Here is a 20,647-nt window from a genome sequence, read left to right as displayed (position 1 = left end):
TGTTCCACCGCACCTGATATATTAGGAATACTCCTCTGATCCTGGAGAGAATAGGTATGCATCATGACTATATCCATTTTGACTAGTAGCCATGAATACCTCTCTCCTCCATGAATATGTCCACTCCCGTCTTAAAGCCCTCCAAGCTGGCAGCCATCACCACATCCTGGGGCAGGGAGTTCCGCAATTGAACTATGCGTTGTGTGAAAAAATACTTCCTTTTATCTGTTTTGAATCTCTCACCCTCCAGCTTTAGCAGATGATCCCGTGTTCTAGTATTATGGCAGAGGGAGAAAAACCTCTCCCTGTCCACTCTCTCCAAACCATGCATAATTTTATAGACCTCTATCATGTCTCTTTAGGATAGCCGTGTACATCTCGTTAATATGATTGTATTATGACTGAGGGCAAGTTGTTAGGCGTGCATTTTTATTCTTATGTATTCTACTGGGAAGTGCTGTAGCTTAAGCGTAACGATGAAATACACTTTCAAAAAAATTAATAAATTTATATATATATATATATATATATATATATATATATATATATATATATATATATATATATATATATATATATATATAAAAGAAATAAACTTTCCAAATGTTGGGGAACTTTTAAATGCGACGTTTGGTTATTATTTCCCTTATTCCCTCTCCTCCCCCCCCGCCCCATTTTGTCCAATGTTCCTGCCAATGAGGTCCAGGTAAACCCTTCAGGACGCTATACTTTCAGCCGCCGACAGATTTCAATTTATATGTCCGGCAATGAATCGGTTAAACTCGGCGTGGCCAAGACGCACCATTTCCTCATCACACCGGCACGCTCCGTGGCGCTAAGGGTCATGGGAAACGTAGTTTCCCTGCCTCCCCTGGCGCACTAACTCCGCTCCGCCCCCTCCATTCGAACGAAACCCTCCCACCACCCTTTCGTTGCCAGGCTCGACGGAGAACGGAAGTGAGGCTTGAACCACCAGCACCACCCTCCCAGGGCGCGTCATCATAAAATGGCGGCTTGAGGTGACCGAGGGTCCTTGCCCCTCATTCATCTCCCCCCCCCGCCCCTTCAGGTGGGTTTGCCCACTCGTTTCTCTCATTCGTGGCGCGGACGGGGGGGTTGGACGGGACCATTTGGGCTGTGGGGGGGGTGTGTGCGTGATGCGGAGGAGACCTCAAAGTAGACGGGGCGGAAACGACCATAAAAGACTAATGCGAGCGGGAAGGGGGGGGGGGACTGACGGGGCCAAGAGGGCGAGTGAAGCGAGGCAAGGCTGACCCGCTAGTTGGGAGGAGTGTAATGGGGGGCGAAGGTCGCCCCTCTTCCCCGGACCGTGAAGCCTGGGACTTTGCACAGAAGGCTCCCTCCGGCCGTAAACGTGCTTTGGAAGCAGCCGGGAATCTGAGGAAACATGCGTGTCCCCGGGCTGCACGTGTGCATGCGATTGCAAGACTTATTGGGAGGCTAAACCCTGCTCCAACCAGGAGGATTTCCTGCTTATCTTTTAAAGGGCTTATCTTTTAAACAAGCCGGTTGAAAAGGAAACCATGAAGCAGGAAAGAGAAGAGGTTTAACTACTATGCAACAAATATTTTAAGTCCCTGCAACAAAGCAGGGACTTAAAATATTGTCGAAGGCTTTTCACGGTCAGAGTTCATCGGTTCTTGTGGGTTATCCGGGCTGTGTGACCGTGGTCTTGGTATTTTCTTTCCTGACGTTTCGCCCGCAGCTGTGGCAGGCATCTTCGGAGGAGTCACACTGAAGGACAGTGTCTCTCAGTGTCAAGTGTGTAGGAAGAGTAATGTATAGTCAGAAGTGGGTTGGGTTTGAGCTGAGTCATTGTCCTGCAAAAAGTATCAAAGGTAATGTGCTAATCATTGTCCTGTAAGTATCAAGATAATGTGCTAACTTACAGGACAATGATTTGCACATTACCTTTGATACTTTTGGGAGGACAATGATTCAGCTCGAACCCAACCCCTTTCTGACTATATATTACTCTTCCTACACACTTGACGCTGAGAGACACTGTCCTTCAGCGTTACTCCTCTGAAGATGCCTGCCACAGCTGCGGGCGAAACGTCAGGAAAGAAAATACCAAGACCACGGTCACACAGCCCGGATAACCTACAAGAACCAAAGCAGGGACTTATATTTCTTTCTGGTTAACACGGTTTCAGGAACTGGGCTGGCAGCCAATGGTTCCAACGTAATAAGGCAGGGAAACTGGGTAGAGGGACGAGCGCAAGGATGAGACAAGAGATGCTAGCAAGGCTGAACCAAGTTTCCTGGTGTGTTGAACTGAAGAATGCAGGGATAGTGGCTGAAGTTATCGAAGTCTGGGACAGCAAGCCTTGAAATAGGGCTGGCAGGCCAGAGTATGGTGCAGGTTACAGCCCTCCCAAAACCAGTGAGTGGTATTTAAGGAATCCCCAGAATTGTGGGTAAAGGGACAGTGGTGTAATTGGAACCGCAGTGGAGAACAATACAAGCTTTGATGTATATGCTTTCTTTACTTGTTTAGGAGGTTGCCTTTGAAGGCTATCAAAACAGAGGAAATAACTTCTGGCAAGAGAAGTCTAAAGTGACCTTTCTTTCATTGGCATAATTGATTGTGTGACTAGTAGGGGTGTTACTTCTGGTACTTGGAGGACATAGCTTTCAGGGGAGGATGGTTGTTGGTAAAGTATCCACAAGCAGTATTGTTGCATTGCTGAAACATTTGTAAAGCCTTTTTTAAATACATGGAAGGTGGTGAACTTGAGGCTGCTCCACATTTTACAGACATTCTGTATGAAAGGAAATATGCATGCAGGGCTATCAGATGTGGTTTGAATGCAGTTAATTCATGCTTGCATATATTTTTCACTACTCAAGGATATGTAGTGGAAAAGCACACGCATGAAATTACTGTTTGTAAAGATCTGCTTTGAGATGGCATGTTATTTCTAATGTGGATGTGCCAGAGGATAAATACTTTTGGGAATTTACTTCTCTGGGTTCACTGTCCAGACGTTACTGCTAGCTATGGACTTCACTCCCAGTGTACTTTAATCTTACTGAAAAGTAGTTTATACCAGAGCTAAACAGTCTCGTGACATCCAAATAGCATGTTTATATTAATGGCCATCTCTATGACCGGTGGCATTGAAAAATGATGTTTAGCATTTGGTGAGACTGGCTGATTGAGAAGATGCCACTAATTTTATTTATATCCCACCATCCTCTCCAAATGGGGATACAAAGCCGCTGACATCATTCTTCTCTCCTCTGTTTTATCCACACAAGCAACCCTGTAAGGTAGGCTAGGCTAAGACTATATGAGTGACTGGCCCAAGGTTACCCAGCAGGCTTCCAGGCAGCATGGGGATTCGAACCTGGGTTTCCAACTCTCTAACTATTAAACACCATGGTGGCTCTCTGTGAGCCTACAACAGCCTCTTTCACAATCAAGTCAACAGCTTCTGCTAAAAACTTGTTTCTGCCTTGTTTTGGCCAATATAAGTCCCTGCTTTGTTGCATAGTAGTTAAACCTCTTCTCTTTCTTGCTTTATGGTTTCATTTTCAACCTGCTTGTTTAAAAGATAAGCCCTTTGGGTAGTGTACAGGGACTATGGTTACTTGGATATTCTGTACAGGTGCCCTGCTACTAAAAATTTTCCTTTGCCTTCTCAGACCAAAAAGTTGAATCCTGTTTCCCCAAAATGCAGTATTCACATCACTGTGAGCATCTCCTGGAAAGGCTGAACAAACAGCGAGAGGCAGGTTTCCTGTGCGACTGCACCGTCGTTATTGGTGAATTTCAGTTCAAAGCTCATCGAAATGTGCTGGCTTCCTTCAGTGAGTACTTTGGGGCTTTTTACAAGGACACGTCAGAAAGTGACGTAGTTTTGGATCAGAATCAAGTGAAAGCCGATGGATTTCAGAAACTTCTGGAGTTCATATATACAGGAAATTTAAACCTTGACAGGTAATATTAACGGGGTTCGGTATGTGTTTGTTTAGCACTGAGAATTAAATACGTACATAACTAAATAAATTTTATTTGCGGCTAATATGCCGGATAAAACATATCTGGCATATTAATTCAGCACAATGAATTAAAAAGATAGGCCCTTCTCGGAAATCTTGTTGGTAAAGGCCAGACACGTTATTAGGGAAGGGGCTGTGGTTCAGTGGTAGAGCATCTGCTTGGCATGCAGACTGTCCCAGGTTCAGTCTCCAACATTTCCTGTTAAAAGGACCAGGCAGTTGGCGATGTGAAAGGCCTCTGTCTGAGTCCTGGAAGAGCCACTGCCAATCGATGAATAGACCTTGATGGACCAAAAGTCTAAGTATAAGGCTGATTCAAATGTGTTCATGGGTAACCCAGAAAGGGCAGGAAGTACAGAAAGGGAAGTTAGAAGACTTGAGATAATGTTGAATGGCACCTGGGAATTGGATCTAGCCCGAACTCCTTGTTCCAGGATTAGTCAGTCGTGGTAGCTAAATGAATCCTCCATTGTGAGAGGCAGCATACCACTGAATGCCAATTCCTGAGAGAGAGCAGTGGTCCTGCTTGTGAGCTTTCTTGAAGCATTGAGTTGGCCACTTTAGGATACAGAAGGCTGGACTAGATGCATATTTTGTCTGATCCCACAGGGCTTATCTTAGAGTAGCTGGCCGTAGCCCAGATATTTTAATACCACATAAACAGTAGGCAAATGCTCTACCAGTGATTATTTAAGGGAGCAGTGGTTCACTCATGACTTCCCTTGCCTTAGGAATGATGTAAGGGGATTGATTCTTCCTGGTTCTTCAGTCTGTGACATTTAAGTTTAAATGGCATAGTACATCTTTGGTCAACTGTGAATTTTTTTAATGGATGTGTTTCTTTGCAAGAAATGGGGAATAGAGGGATTAGGGCAAAATAGGGGCTCCACGTCCATTTTTCTGCAAACCTGGGGCACTCGCGGGTTCCCCACCATGCGACTATACACTGGCCTTGTGGCCATCACTGTGCAACCTGGCCAGACTTTTCCCAGGTAGACACTGCTAGAGGGAGGGAGGGAGGGAAAACTGAAGATGTTGGGGAGGGGGGAGGTAAAGGTAAGCTGGCTAGTGGGTGGGAAGGAGAGAACAAGACAGGAAAAGGGGAAAGAGGCAATGGGGCTTTCAGGGAAGGGAAAGATGAAATAGTGGGGGAGGGGAAAATGGGATGCCTCCTGCAAGTCCTTGTGGATCCCTTGCATGTATTGGATAGATATGGACTGCCAAATGCATGAGAGAGCCCCATGAGATCAGTTCCATCCTCATAGCTATGTTGTAGTCATACAATCCCCAGCTATGTAGGACTACATCACAAAAAAGTGGCTTCCGTGACTCAGTGCCTGAAAGAGGCCAGTGAAGTAATGGATTGGTTCAGACACTGTGTGAAAACCATGGTTTATTTTAACTGAGGTTAGTCTGGGAAACCAAGATTCAATTCACAAGCCCTCAAATCCTGGTTTGCCTCAACAAATGTTGGCTTCATTTCTCTTCTCTGTCATCTGGGAGGGCATCTGCAGAGAATAAGCCAGGATGTCTGCATACGAAACAGTAGTTTCACGGCGCACATGGTACTCCTCGAAACATCTCCTAGATTTCTGTGAAGAGATTGGAAAGAAAAATACTACTGTCAATTTGTTTAGTACATATGTGCTAGGTGAAAATTAGTGCTCCGTGACAAATTTCTCTCCTGAAAAGTGCTCCGTGACTCAAAAAGTTTGGGAACCGCTGTACTAGGTTACCAGTATTTTTAAGTGGCAATTAAAAGAAATCCTGATGTAAATTTTAAAAATCAGTCTGTTCTAAATGGGAAAACTATAAGCATCCATTTTTTTATCCAGTTTTCATATTTATAAAGATTCTTCAGGCACTTTTTGTCTTCTTCACCCACCACACGTTGCCATTGAACCTTTTTTCCTTGCAGTTGGAATGTTAAAGAAATACACCAGGCTGCCGACTATCTCAGAGTGGAGGAGGTGGTCACTAAGTGTAAAATAAAGATGGAAGACTTTGCTTTCATTGCTAATCCCTCTTCTACAGAAACCTCTAGTATCACTGGGAACATTGCGTTGAACCAGGAGACTTGCCTGCTCACCCTTCGCGACTACAATAACCAGGAGAAATCGGACACTCCCCCTTCGGCGGACGCTGCTCAGCCCCCGGCTGCAGAAGCGACCCCCGAAAAGAAATCTGCTCAAGCCAAGAAGCGGAAGAAGGCCTTCAGCTCTCCAAAAAACCTGCCGGACAAGTCAGCGCAGTGTCCGAGCGACGTCACCGAGAACTCTTCGGTGGAGATGTTTTTGGATGCAAATAAACTGGCCACTGAGATAACGGAGCAAGCCGCCCAGGGCGGGGACAGTTCTGAGCTGCAGCTGATGCCTGTGGTGGAAAGCGAAACTTTTACTGCTCAGGAGATCCTTGTCCAGACGATGCCCGTGAAACCCAAACGGGGAAAGGCACAGCAGAGCTGCGCGTTGAAAGAGCACTGCTTGTCCAATATTTCCAATGACAAAAATTCTTACCAGTTGGAGAGCTTGGGGGAGCAACTGGATCCGAAATACCCCAAGGCGAAGCCGGTGTGCAACACCTGTGGGAAGGTGTTTTCGGAAGCCAGCAGTCTGAGACGGCACATGAGGATCCACAAAGGAGTCAAGCCGTATGTGTGCCATCTCTGCGGGAAGGCCTTTACCCAGTGCAATCAGCTGAAAACGCATGTAAGAACTCACACAGGTAGGCTCTGTGCTTTGTATTGGGGGTGGGCGGGCTTGCCTCTTGCGAATTTGAGCAGAGTTCTTCTCCTTTCTCCGCCTCTGCTGTTCCCACTAATGGTGTAAATGTTATTGCTGTTTATGTTATCGTTATTATAGATGTATTGTTTGCTGCTATAGTTTACAGCGCCTGGTTGTATTGCTGTATGTTTTATGTAATTTATGGATTGGTTTTAAATTGTTGTGAAAGATTGTGAGCTGCTCTGAGCCTGGCTTGGCCAGGAAAGGGCAGTCTATAAATCCAGTCAGTCAACCAATCAATCACAAAGCTACCTGTGGCTCAGTGGTAGAGCATCTGGTTGGCATGCAGGAGGTCCCAGGTTCAATCCACAGCATCTCCAGTTAAAGGAACTAGGCAGGCAGGTGATGTAAAAGGCCCTGCCTGAGGCCCTGGAGAGCTGCTACCGGTCTGAGTAGGCAATACTGACTTCGATGGACCAAGGGTCTGATTCAGTATAAGGCAGCTTCATGTGTTCATTCTGATCCCTTGGGCCCTATAGTGTTGTGGCTTGGTACTTGCTGATTGGTTGCAGCAGTGTGGTTGGTGATACTGTTAGCCAAATTGCTCGGTTATGAATATTTATATGGGGGAATTAGCGAATCAATAACCGGCACTGGGCACAACCGCAGGATCTAAACCTGCATCTACGGGAGTCCATCCCAAGGTTCAAAGAATAAGGCGGAGGCAATGGAATTAAAAGAGTTTATTTGATTATTTGTTCACACACAAAACAAATTCTTACAAAAACACACTCAGAGCCTAAGAAATAAAGGTAGTAGAATAGAGACGTTCGCCAATGTGGCAGTTTCCCTTTGAAGAAGGGTAATACTACACCTGATCCTGTAGAGGGTGTCCAGGGTTCCATGCGGCTAGAATGCAAGAAAAGCAGGGGCAAGGGATTCCCGGGGTTCGGCCAGCGAGTCGGGCGGGTATTGTGGCTGGGTTGCGCAAAACCCACACAACAGAGCGACAGCAAGTAGGAGAGGGGAAAAGGAAGGTAGCTTATGGCTGAAAGCGACCCCAGTTATATTCTTTTTGGGGTGGGGGATAATGGGATTATTCCCTTGTGGTTCCCATGGTGAACAAAAGGTGAATGAAACCTTAATGGTCGGCTGCAAAGGTGTGACTGGGCAATTTTGATAGGCTAACTAAAAATCTATGGCTTGCGCAATTCTGGGAGGGTCAGGAGACTATCGTTGCTGGGGTTATTTGACAGGAGACAAAGGCGCGAATGGGTGAGTCTTTTCGCAATGCCAGAGGGGCGATCTTTCGCTGTTGCTATCAGGGAGTCTTCCAATGAGTCATTAATCATGCAGATGGCTGGGTGGGTGCTGGCTACATGTCTGGTTGTTCCTTGCGAAATGGCTTCTACTGGACACTCGAACGGGGTTACAGGAAAATGGATTCCCTCTGGTTCACTCGGAGGGCTTGTCCTGCCCGTGGTTCCTTTATGCCTGTTTCGCGGGACGATGCGGGAGCCCTTTCCATAGCGTTTGGGGCTTGCTGCAAGTCTGGAATGGTGGCGACACATACCGTAGCTCCGGGGGTTGCCATGCATCCAGTCCGGGAGATGGGAACCGTTTGGCTACAATACCCTGGAACTATCCCACCGTCAGTGACGAGAATACCCCCACCTGCGGTATCAAGTTACAGCGATCTCTCAGCTACAGATGCATTTAGCAGTGGCTAGATAAGAAGTTGAACAGTCTTAAAATTAATTCCCGTAGTTGCTGAATTACGATCCAAAAAACTGCTGGTTCGTATCTTGCCTCTGACATAAGCTCTCAATCCAGAACTGGACATAACTAATGGAAAGAATGTGAACTAGACAATCCTAACTGTGGAACCTAGTTTTGTTTTTAGAGAACAGTTAAATAATACCACTTTTCAATATATATTTTTTTGTTATCTCAGATAGTGAGGTCAGGCAACTAGAGTTGTGTGGACTGTCAGAAGTAGACAATATGGGATCAACATTTCATGGGAAGAAAGAATATCATAGAGATGGGAGAATGTCATAAAGATGGAATCTAATGAGCCCATTGGTCCAAGTTATGCTAATAGAGCGTTTGTTGCAGATGGAATTCCATTTCAGAAACTTGTCAACATTGAAAAACCTCCAGTGATAGAGATATTGCAACCTACGTTGCTCAAATGTTCTTGCTCCTACAGGATACTTACCCCTACATAACCAAAATATTCTTCCTCAAACTTGCTGGGGTTTGTTGTTGTAGTTGTCTTCTGCCCTTACTAAACCTGATGAACCATTGTGGACCTTCCTTGTTTGGAATTAAATATTTGACAATGGAACTATAGTTCTCCCTCCCCCTTACCTTTTTCGTCCTTTTGATAAGTTTGGAGAGCCATTCCTTGTGTGGTCTCCCTTCAACATCTCATGCTGTGCTTTCAGAACTTGCCATTTGGTCAACAGCCATTTTGATTTGTGGTATCTGGAATTAATTCTGGATGAGGACTTGCCTAGTGCATTCCTTCTATCTAGAAGGTAACTAGTTTGCTAGAATAATGGGGCAGCTTGGTGCAGGTTTTTTTAACGAGAACATGCTGTCAGTGATCTCTCTTAATCCTGTAGCTGCTCACAGTTAACAGTATTGTTCTAGTGCTGCCCCCCAAAAAACTATAAAGTCATTGTGTAGCTCTTTAGAAAAGGGTGGTTAATTTGCTTTTCAGTGTTCACGGCCCGTTTCTGAGTTCTTGAAATCTGCCTAGGCAAAATCCTAGTTGAATGCCTTGGGTAAATTCAAAATGGATTGTAATGACTTGGATTTAGGCAGAGTGGACTGGATCCTACCAGCTTTTCCAGTGGTAGAAGGGACTCTTTGGATCGCCAAAAATGCTGTGCTGTAGATTGTGGAACCCCTGTAAATGAAAGCCGGGGTGCACTATGGGGAAGAATCTGGCGAGATTGAGCAGAAAAGCTGGTGGTATCTCTCTTGCTGTCCAGGTCAGCTTTGACACATTTTTCTCTGTATTTTAACACCCTGTATTTTAGCATCCTTAACATTACCTGCTAAAATAAGCAGCCTTATTCTCTCCATAGGTGAAAAGCCATATAAATGTGAACTCTGTGACAAGGGCTTTGCTCAGAAATGCCAGCTGGTTTTCCACAGCCGTATGCATCACGGAGAGGAGAAACCGTATAAGTGCGATGCCTGCAACCTGCAGTTCGCCACTTCTAGCAACCTGAAGATCCACGCAAGGTGAGGGAAAAGGGCACTGCTTGAAACTGGCCCTGTTGGGTTAAGGAAGTTATTGCAGGGAAATGTCTGGTGCGTCGGCAGGACTTAAATCTACTTCTTCCACTTAGGAAGCATAGTGGGGAGAAGCCATACGTCTGTGATAGATGCGGCCAGCGATTCGCCCAGGCGAGCACCCTGACCTATCATGTTCGGCGACACACTGGAGAAAAGCCTTACGTTTGTGACACCTGTGGGAAAGCCTTTGCGGTCTCCAGTTCACTCATCACACATTCGAGGAAGCATACAGGTGATTCTGAAGCAGCGGAGCTGGGGAGATACGGGATGGGTCCTCTAAGAGGACCGGCACAGCCAAGGAGCTGGACGATAGCGCAGAGTGATATGGGGGTTTCCAAAGCAGGGCTGGGAACTGCATGGTCTCTCTAGTCATATCATCTGGATCTCAAACCAAAGGAGGGTTGTGCTGCATTAGACTGCCTGGAAATAGGCTATAAGAGAGAAACCAGTTCTTCAAAGACCAATTAACCTGTGTGATTCACTGCTGCGTGATGTAGTAATAGCCTCTAGGTTTTTAAGGGGGATTACACAGATTCACATGAACACATGAAGCTGCCTTATACTGAATCAGACCCTTGGTCCATAGAAATCAGTGTTGTCTACTCAGACTGGCAGCAGCTCTCCAGGGTCTCAGGCAGGGGTCTTTCACATCACCTACTCGCCTAGTCCCTTTAACTGGAGATGCCGGGAACTGAACCCGGGACCTTCTGCATGCCAAGCAGATGCTCTACCACTGAGAAAGGGCCCTTCCCAAATGTCTGGTACATCATAGAGGATGAGCCCATTAAAGGCATTAATGCTCTGTCTACGAGTGCTTGGGACAACAGCAAGGCCTTTTCCAGTGGCATCTGGTTGGCCACCATGTGCAACAGGTTACTGGACTAAATGGACCATTGGTTTGATCCAGCACAGTTGTTCATAGCCTTTTATGGACTTAAGCCCTGCAGGGAAGGTCAGTGGTAGAAGGCATGTTTTGCATGTATGAGAGCCTCGGAATTTGCATTGAAAGGACTCTGGAGAGTTGCCGCCACTCTGTGTAGATCCCACTAGCCTAGATAGACCAATAGGCTGTTGGTGAACGTGAGGCTGCTCTGTTTGTCCTAAAGGAACTAGGCCGCGTGCCTCCGAGTGTGTATGTGGAGGAGAGCAGGGGAGACATATGTGGTGTTTTCCTAAGACTTCTAGTAGGGAAACTGAAGTGTGTGTGTGTTTGTGATTAGGAAAGTTCTTCATATGCATTTGTCCTGTAGCTTGTGCAGAGAATTAATCGACTCCTTTTTCCCTCTCTCTCTAGGGGAGAAACCATACATATGTGGCATTTGTGGGAAAAGCTTCATTTCTTCAGGGGAACTCAGCAAACACTTTCGATCTCATACAGGTCAGTTTTCAAGTATGTTCCTTCCTGGGTGCTAATCCCATCCCCCACCCCGGTCCCACTTAACATGTGAGTACTCCAAATCAGTAAATGCCCAGCAGGTGCATGATGTGTGTGTGTTAAGTGCCGTCAGATCGCTTCCAATTTATGGCTACCCTATTAATTTAATGACGAAGTCTTGCAAAACTGCTCGGGTTTTGCAAAATGGTGGGCTGTGGCTTCCTGAATTGAGTCAATCCACCTCATGTTTTCCTCTTCGACTTTTCCTAGCATGATTGTCTTTTCCAGTGATTCCTGTCTTCTCTTAACGTGACCAAAGTACAATAGCCTCAGTTTAGTTATTTTAGCGTCTAGGGAGAGTGCAGGCTTGATTTGATCTAGAACCCACTGATTTATATTTTTGGCAGTCCACGGTATCCATAAAACTCCAACAACATATTTCAAATGAATCAACTTTCTCCCTGTCAGGTTTCTTCATTGTACAAATTTCACACACGCACATAGTAATGGGGACTACTATGATATGAATTATCTTAGTTGCCAGTGACCCATCCTTACACTTAAGAATCTTTTCTAGCTCCTTTATGGCTGCCCTTCCCAGTCTCAATATCCTTCTGATTTCTTGGTTGCAGTCTCCCTTTTGGTTAATGATGGAGCCAAGGAACAGAAAGTCTTTAACAATTTCTATTTCTTCATAGTCAACAATGAAGTTGTGTAATTCCCCAGTAAGCATTACTTTTGTTGTTGTGATGTTCAGCTGCAATCCTGCTTTGTCAATTTCTGTTTTAATCTTCATTAGTAGTCGTTTCAAGCTTTCACTATTTTCTGCCAGTAATGTGGTGTCATCTTCATGTCTCAATTTGTTGATGTTCCTTCCATCAATTTTCACTCCCCTTTCATTAAATCTAATCCAGCTTTTCTTGTGATATGTTCTGCATATAGATTGAAGAGAGAGGGAAATAAAATACATTACTGTCTGACACCTTTGCCAATTGGAAACCATTCTGTTTCTCCATATTATATCCTAAAAGTAGCCTCTTGGCCAGAGTACAGGTTGCACATCAGATGTTGTGGCACACCCATTTCTTTTAAAACCAACCATAACTTTTCATGATCCACACGCTCAAACTTTGCTGTAAACTATGAAAAAATAAGCCGATTTTCTTCTGAAATTCTATCGTATGGTCCAATAACCAATGTAAATTTGCAATATCATCTGTAGTGCCTCTACCTTTTCTGAATCCAACTTTTGAACATCTGGCATTTCTCATTCCATATATGGAAATAGTCTTTGTTGTGAGATTTTGAGCATCACTTGTGTGAGAAATTAATGTGATGGTCCAACAGTTGAATTGGAATATAGATTGAGAGTTACCAGTTTTCAGGTCATTGTTTTGTTTTCTATATTGATTGGCATATCCTTGTTAGTAGATTACTAATCCTGTTGTATTCACAATTGTCTTGCTTTTTCTTTGATAGTGTGGTATGATGGTTAGGGTGTTGGATGGGAGAAACCTGGGTTGAAATCCTCACTCAGCCATGAAGCTCAGTGATGGGGGTCTTCAGGCCAATCTCTGTCAGTCTAACCTACCTCACAAGGTTCTTGTGAGGGTAAAATGGAGGAGGAATGATCCATGCATGCTGCCTGCCCAGATTTGTTTAGAGGAAGGGCAGGGTTTTTTAAAAAAACAAATAAACATTCCTAGCTGGTAACTGATTGGATCTTAATTTTGTTTATGTCACACTGAATGTTAAAGTAGCACAGCATTTTGGCATAAAGGGACTGTAAGAAATTAACTTCCAGTCGGGTGACTACGTTGCATCCATGAAGCCTGACTTGCTATTTTTTTGTACAGGTGAAAGACCGTTTATCTGTGAGCTGTGTGGAAATTCCTACGCGGATATAAAGAATCTAAAGAAGCACAAATCAAAGGTTCATGCAGGTACGTGCATGATTTCTTAAAAATAAAATCTGGAATTTGTAGAAACAATGAGCAAAAGGCCATCTGTTTGACCTCCTTTGCAAAGGCCAAGCGAGTCATTCACAAGTCCTGTGCAGATCGACCTGCTCCAGCCATTACTGCAACACAGGTGCTTTTGCACAGCTGCTCCTGCACACACCGCTGTTAATCCAGCCTTATGTAGACTGCCCTGCTAATTGGAGATTTGCAACCCTTTCCCAACAGTGTTAATTTTGCATGTGAGCAAAGTGTTGAAGTGGAAGAAAGGCTTCATGATGTCAGTCTGTATAGGTGTTGAATCTGGAAACTGAAGACTGAAGTCGTCATATAAAAATCAACTCTTCCTTCTTCCTCCTCCTTTCTCCTTTCTTCTTTCTTCTCAGGTTCTGAGAACCCGCTGGATCCCATCACAGTCGACCACTCCTTCAACGATCAGGACTCCATCCCAAATGAGAAAAGCCCTCTGCTGGAGTCTGCGGACGTGAAGCCTTCTGACATAGTGTTGCCTCTTCCCATCGGGTCAGAGGACCACCAGGTGCTGTTGCCCATCTCCGAGAGCCAGTCTCCCCCCTCAGACACGCTGCTGAGGTCAACCATCACTGGATATTCCGAACCTCAGTTTATTTTCCTCCAGCAGTTGTACTGACATCTGGCGTCTCCAGGAGACTCTGGGAGCAAGGAGATCATCGGTAAAGCAAACATAATCATGCAAGCCGTTTCCAAGCTGGACCTTTGCTTTGAATTAGGGATACTTGGTAATGCACCTATGGTGTGCTGCTTTTTCTTCGTTACATTTTGTTAATTTAGAACAACAGTTCATAACTTTTTTATTTAAAAAAATCATGCTAGAATTCTTGCGTTTTGTAGGATATGGAATAGTTTTTTTTCACTGACACTTGCCTTAAGAATTCTCAGTTCAATAAATGTCCCTGAATAGAGACCCTTCATTTCTTTTGCGTAGAAACCAAGAACGCACCCCTGAGGCTTGTTCTGCTTATTTTGCATAGCTTCTTCCCGTTCTGCCAGATGATGGAGAAGGGAAATGGAACTATGTGGGGCAAGAAACAGTGTCCAACAAGTAGGAATCTTACTCGGGAATCTCCTTGTTTCTAAGACTTCCGCAGGTATTACCCACACATTTCCAAATGTATTTTCACAGCCCTAAGGATTTAAAAAAATCTTGACTTTTTAAAATGATGGCTGAGATTCTCAGGAAACTGACTTGTGCATTTTAAGCACTCCTGTAGCAAGCACACAGCCCTCGGGCGCTACAGTTATGTACAGGAGTAGGAGTCACATGGTCTTCAGATGCGATTGGGCTAGCTATCTGGAGTGTGGTTTGGGAGAACCACATGGAGATGTGTTGTGTTTTTAAGCAATTTCTTGGTCTGTAGTTCAGTGTTAGAGGTTGCATAAACTGTGGTGGCATCTTTCACAGCCATTTGCATTCCAAATGCTGATTTCTTCTCCAGTTTCATACCATGTGCTTATGAGATGCTCCATCTCCAGGTGAACAGTTTTTGTAGCAGCGTCAGTCTAGGAATCCATGTTCTGTTCCATACTTCCTACTGGATTGTGGCGAAAGCAGGGACAGTGTAGACCAGTGGTTCCCAAACTTTTCGGGCCACCGCCCCCTTGGTTCCACAAACTCAACCCCAGCGCCCCCTACCCTATCCTATAAAAAGCGTTATTCAAAATAGGGGTTTGCATGATGCACTAAAGAAGATAATAACAATAAAACTTCAAAACCATAACAATTAATTGCACGTCTATTCAAAATCAAATTAAAACTTTTTAGTTGAAATTTATTCAACTAAACTGATGAACTTGATCCAGTGGTACCAGTTCTTCAAAGTCTGGAATAAAATTCTGATAGCTTCCACCAACTTTGCCAGCATGAATCCATAGCTTGATCTATTGTAAATTAGTGAACAACACAGTTGAAGGGGCCCACCTCTAGCTCCCCCCTGCTGCCCCCTTGCCTCTTAGTGCCCCCCTAGGTACTCCCACTGCCCCCCAGGGGTGGTACTGCCCAGTTTGGGAACCACTGGTGTAGACAAAGGCCAACAAAATATTGTCCGCATTCCATCGCGTTCTGCCGCCCATCCTGCGCACGGATGGGGAGGCTGGATTTGTGATTCTCACACCCCTGCCCAATTAGCAAGCTATCTTTGAAGCTGGGGTAGTAGAAAAGAGCAAGAGTCCAGTGGCACCTGAAAAACTAACAAAATTTCTGGCAGGGTATGAGCTTTTGTGAGTCACAACTCACTTCTTTTGCGGGAGAGAGTGTGCAAAACAATTTGGAATAACCCAAGTGATCTGCCTGTCCAAAAGGCAAGGAGAGAATCAAAAATCCTTTAGATCTGTGGAGGACAGTCTCCTTTTTCATTTCTGTAACACTTCATAGGAATGTTAAATTCCTGTTTCAACAGTGCTGCCCCATAGTTACCGTACTTGCAATTTTTAATTTCATGTCTCCCCATGACAGAACATCTCAGGAGTTTTCATGTTTAATGAAGGCCAACTTGTTTAATGAAGGCCAACTTGCTGGATCTTTCCAATGGTTCTTCTAGTCCTGCATTCTGTCCCCCATTTTGGCCAGTCAGAATGCGTTCAGGGATTTTACATAGAGCAGGATGTGAAGAAATTGCCTGTCTTTTGCTTGACCATCAGGGTCCTGCCACTCCTGCATATGGAGATACCATTCTTAGCTCTAGTGGCTGGGCAGACCGATTCTTTTGTCAATTTCCCCAGATGTCGGCTTAACTTAAGGACACCTGGTGGAAATACTCATAATACTGATACGATTAGGAAGTGACTTGATATTATCATGGATGTCATCTGTTCAGGAGCACTGAGAAGTTCAAGTTAAAAATTAAGCAAAGGTCTTTGGTCTTCCTAGAAATTTAGGTGAAAGATGAATGGTTTGTGTTGTTGGGTTTTGTTTTTGCATCATAGCTCATCCAGTCTCTGTTTCTCCCTCTCTCATAATGCTAGAATGCGTGGAGGGAAGGGCTATTCATCAGTACTAGTCAAAATGGATACTAGTCATGGTGCATACCTATTCTCTCCTGGATCAGAGGAGCGTGCCTATTATATTAGGTGCTGTGGAATACAGGCAGGATAATTCTGCTGCATCTGACTTGTTTGTGGGCTTCCTAGAAGCATCTGGTTGGCCACTGTGTGAACAGACTGCTGGACTTGATGGGCCTTGGTCTGATCCAGCACTGCCTTTCTTATGTTCTTATGTTTGCTTGCTGTTTTCTGTGTTTGGCATTTGGGGAAACAAATCAGGGAAGGAAAGAGCTGGGGAGTTGTGGTTGTCACATGTAATCAAGGCACTGTGCAACCAATGAAAGAGAAGTAACACAAGTTGCTATTATGTAAAATTCTGGCACTGGGGAGAGTCATGGCTTTTCTGCTATTTAGAACTGAAGTGGCACAAACCCAAGATCTACTTGGTGTTTGAGGGAAATCAAACTGCAGTCAAAACAAAAATATATGTGCAAATGGTTCACTTTGTGTGATTTCTAACGCAAGACCTTACATTTCATCTGACCGTTGGCCCAGCCAGCCGTGTTGGGGCTTCTCCCGTGTTCTCTTTCACCATTCGGGTTTTCAGAGCATTTGGGACCACTTTCAGCAAGGCCTGAGTGTGTGAGGGAAATAGTTTGAATGAGGGTGGGAGGAACCGGATGACCAGGGTGAAGGCTCCTACCCGTTCCTCCCAAACAGGTGATCAGTTGGCAGCATTTGAGTGGGGGGTACATGCAGTCCTTCCTAGGAGCTGGATATGGGTCTCTTGTCTATTCCCTCCCTGCACTCACGGCTTTCAGTAGCCTTTTGGTGCTTATGTTAGGAGAAGTTGAGAAACTGATCCTTGCTGGGTTTTGGTGATATTCTTTAAAACCAGCTGACAAAGAGGCTGACTTCTCTCACAAGCACAAACAAGCTGAATTGTCATATTGTTTGCTGCTGCAAAATAACAGGCATTTTTACTTAATGGGAGACATTTCTTTGTCATAGGACTGCAGCGGCAGATGAGTTCTGGAAAAGCTCCTGCTGTTTTTGAATGCATCTTTCATACAAACGTTTCCTAATGTTTTAGTGAGTCGTTTTTTTAAAAAGGGGGGGTTCAGACTTTTGAAAAGAAACAACAATCTGTTCTTAGATTTATACTGCACTTGACGTAGCTATTTAATATTTATATGATTGTTTTACTTTATAGACCTCATTTAGCTTGTCTTTTTGTACATGAAGAGATTTTAAATGGGTAATTTGTTTTTATCCCTTCTCATACACTACGCAGGCTCTGAGAGGGCCGAAATCGGTTGTAGCAATAATTATGAGTACTTCCAAGTTGACTGATAGACAGAAGTCTGGGGCTACCATGATACAGTTTCCCCTTGAATATATTCATTTAGTAGACCTATAGTGATATGAAAAGATTGCTAACCAAGAGGGTTCTATAGAAATTCCTTGCGAGGACACATGAATCTGCCTTATACCGAGTCAGACCCAAGTCCATCTAGCTCCATATTGTCTAATCCAGGTGTGTCGAAATCAATGGTTACGAAGGCCAGATATGACATGTCACTTGGTTGGACAGATTGAGAGTGGGGGGGTGGGTTGGCTCGTGGGCTGGATAAGAGCTCTCAAGGGGCTGGATCTGGCCCTTGGGCCTTGTATTTGACCTCCCTGGTCTAGTCTGAGAGAGCCTCAGGCAGAGAACGGTCTGTCCTCATAGAAGTGTGAAATTAAATCGGGGACCCTCTGCATGCAAAGTCTGAGCTCTGCCATTGAGCTATGGCTCAGGAGGCTCCATGGCTCCACTACAGAGCCTGGCGACTTCAGTAATATGATGCAGGAGTGTTCCATGCATACCTTGCGCAATGCTAACTACAGTCAAGTCTCGTCTGGAGTCGGCAGGAGTATGCAGTTAAGCTTCAGATACAGAAGGGCTACCCATTTTTTTGCCATGGTGCACAGGCTCTGTTATACCTGGAGGGGCTTTGATGGAAATTTGGGGCTGAACCTGTTCTTCCCAAGGAAAGAGAATGTAAAAGGCACTCTTGAGTCTAGCTCAAGGGTGTCAGACTCATTTGTTACGAGGGCCGGATATGACATAAATGTCACTTGGTTGGGTCTTGCTAGCCCGGATCGGGAGTGGGGTGTGTGTGGCTGCCTCAGCTGGCTCACAGGTCGGATAAGAGCTCTCAAGGGGCCGGATCCAGTTTACGGGCCTTATGTTTGACACCCCTGGTCTAGCTCTTATTTGGAATGATCCTACTAGTATCACCATCATAATAGTTCCAAAATATGAGGCGCTATTGTGAGTGTAGATCAGAGCCAATAATTATCTCGGGTTAAATGACGTCCGAAGTATTTTTCACCTGTACATGCAAAGCATTTTTCTTCTTGTTTGTATGTCTGTATATAGGACGCCTTCTGCTTTTATACTCCTCACCGCACGGGGGTCATGTAAATATTTAGCTTGCAATATTTTAATGTTAGACTTGAATAAAGTTTGTTTTGTAACATTTCTTGGCTCTTGATGTTACTGTTTTTTTTATCATGGGTGCTGTTAAGTTTGCAGCAAACACAGCTTTATCTTGCCTTTCCACCATTTAGATCTTTGAGGCAACTCATAAATAAATATGCTTTTGGCTGGGTTGAGCTTCTACGTGTAAATCTTCTTCACCCTGACCTGGTTAGCCCGATCTCGGAAGCTAGCAGAGTCAGCCCTGATTAGCACTTGCATGGTAGACCACCAAGGAAGTCCATGGTCACTACAGAGGCAGATAATGGCAAACCACCTCTGTTAGTCCCTTGCCTTGAAACCCCTATGGGGTCGCCATAAGTCAGCTGCAACTTGATGGCACTTTACACCACCACCACAGCTGACCACTTGACTCCCTTACCCTTGTATCTAATGACATTGGAGGGTTAGGCCAGAGAGCCAGTAACCTTTGGTGATGCTTGTTTGTGTGCTCTTCACCATGGACTGCTGAAGAAGAGTTGGTTTTTATACCCTGCTTTTCTCTATAAGGCATCTGAAAGCGGCTTACAATCGCTGTTCCCCCCCCCACACACACACACAACAGACACGTTGTGAGGCAGGTGGAGCTGAGAGAGAGTCCTGAGAGAACTGTGACTAGCCCAAGGCCACCCAGCAGGCTTCATGTGGAGGTGGGGGGAATCTAGCCTGGTTGTCCAGGTTAGAACCTGGTTCTAACCTGGTTGTCCAGGTTAGAGTCTGCCGCTCATGTGGAGGAGTGTTGAATCAAACCCGGTTCTCCAGATTAGAGTCCACTCTTAACCACTACACCACTCTGGCCATGATGGTGGTTAGAATCCTTGTTCTCCCTGCCAAAGTCCATGGCTGTCACAAGCTGCAGGAAAAGGACAAGCCCTGTTGTTATGAAGAGGGCATCTGGAAGGGTCCAGAGTAACATTCAAGCACAGTTTAGCATTACAGAAACAAGCACAGTTTAGCATTACACGAACAAGCTCTGGGTTGAGTGCTCTTGGACTTGCAGTCGATGACTTCCTTTTTCCTCCACATGAAGCCAGCTGGGTGACCTTGGGCTACTCACAGATCTTAGAGCTTTCTTAGAGCTCTCTCACCCCCACCCACCTCACAGGTTGTCTGTTGTGGGGAAGGGAAGGTGATTGTAAGCCAGTTTGATTCTTTCTTAAGTGGTAGGGAAAGTCAGCATATAAAAACCAACTCTTCTTTTCTTTTATAAGCTTCTGTGTATAGCTATGAAGATTATAGCTTGTATATCAAGATGGAATTAGTAAAGAACATGAGGCATGCATCAAAAATGAAGCCAGGCGTTGTCGTTACTGGTGCTGTTGATATTCAGCAAGACTTTGAATGCATTTTAAAAATGCAGCAATGGACACCTACCTACAAGTCAAAACATTTTCTGAGCTACATGGGCTCTCCCCACACATACACACACATATGCAGTTGATAGAAAAGACAACCATACCTAGATTTCAGTTCAGAACATCAGATGCATTTTATTTGCATAACATTTTTGGTTATACAGAGCATGGTTCACAAGCCCCAAACTTAGGCAATGGAGAGTCCCCAATTTTGACTCATTACCCAAAATAAGATTATGGCTGCTGCAATTTCCCCCAGTAAGTAAATGCATTTCCCAAAAGGCACAATTTATAGGGGCTTCAACACCACAAGCACTATTGAGATCTGTTGGAAGTTGTACAGCTCCCATTTA

The 20,647-nt window shown here is 44.8% G+C and overlaps 1 protein-coding gene across 1 annotated transcript; it reads left to right on the top strand.

The window, feature by feature from the left end:
• The first annotated feature begins 3,674 nt into the window (after nucleotides 1–3,674).
• Nucleotides 3,675–14,108, top strand: MYNN (myoneurin). The gene is made up of 7 exons (XM_056849823.1): nucleotides 3,675–3,967; nucleotides 5,948–6,753; nucleotides 9,851–10,010; nucleotides 10,118–10,296; nucleotides 11,359–11,442; nucleotides 13,296–13,382; nucleotides 13,784–14,108. Exons 1-7 carry the CDS (start codon nucleotides 3,702–3,704, stop codon nucleotides 14,044–14,046), a joined length of 1,845 nt encoding a protein of 614 aa, XP_056705801.1. The 5' UTR covers nucleotides 3,675–3,701; the 3' UTR covers nucleotides 14,047–14,108.
• Nucleotides 14,109–20,647: the final 6,539 nt, after the last annotated feature.

Source organism: Euleptes europaea, chromosome 5 (assembly GCF_029931775.1).
Source record: "Euleptes europaea isolate rEulEur1 chromosome 5, rEulEur1.hap1, whole genome shotgun sequence".
In the NCBI taxonomy this organism is placed as follows: Eukaryota; Metazoa; Chordata; class Lepidosauria; order Squamata; family Sphaerodactylidae; genus Euleptes; species Euleptes europaea.
Note: the sequence above shows the minus strand (reverse complement) of the source record. Positions and strands in the feature narration are given on the sequence as shown.

Coding starts and splice junctions, on each gene's coding strand:
- MYNN (XM_056849823.1), top strand. CDS start 3,702: ATGCAGTATTCACATCACTGTGAGCATCTCCTGGAAAGGCTGAACAAA. Junction 3,968..5,947: donor GGAAATTTAAACCTTGACAG/GTAATATTAACG, acceptor TTTTCCTTGCAG/TTGGAATGTTAAAGAAATAC. Junction 10,011..10,117: donor AACCTGAAGATCCACGCAAG/GTGAGGGAAAAG, acceptor TCTTCCACTTAG/GAAGCATAGTGGGGAGAAGC.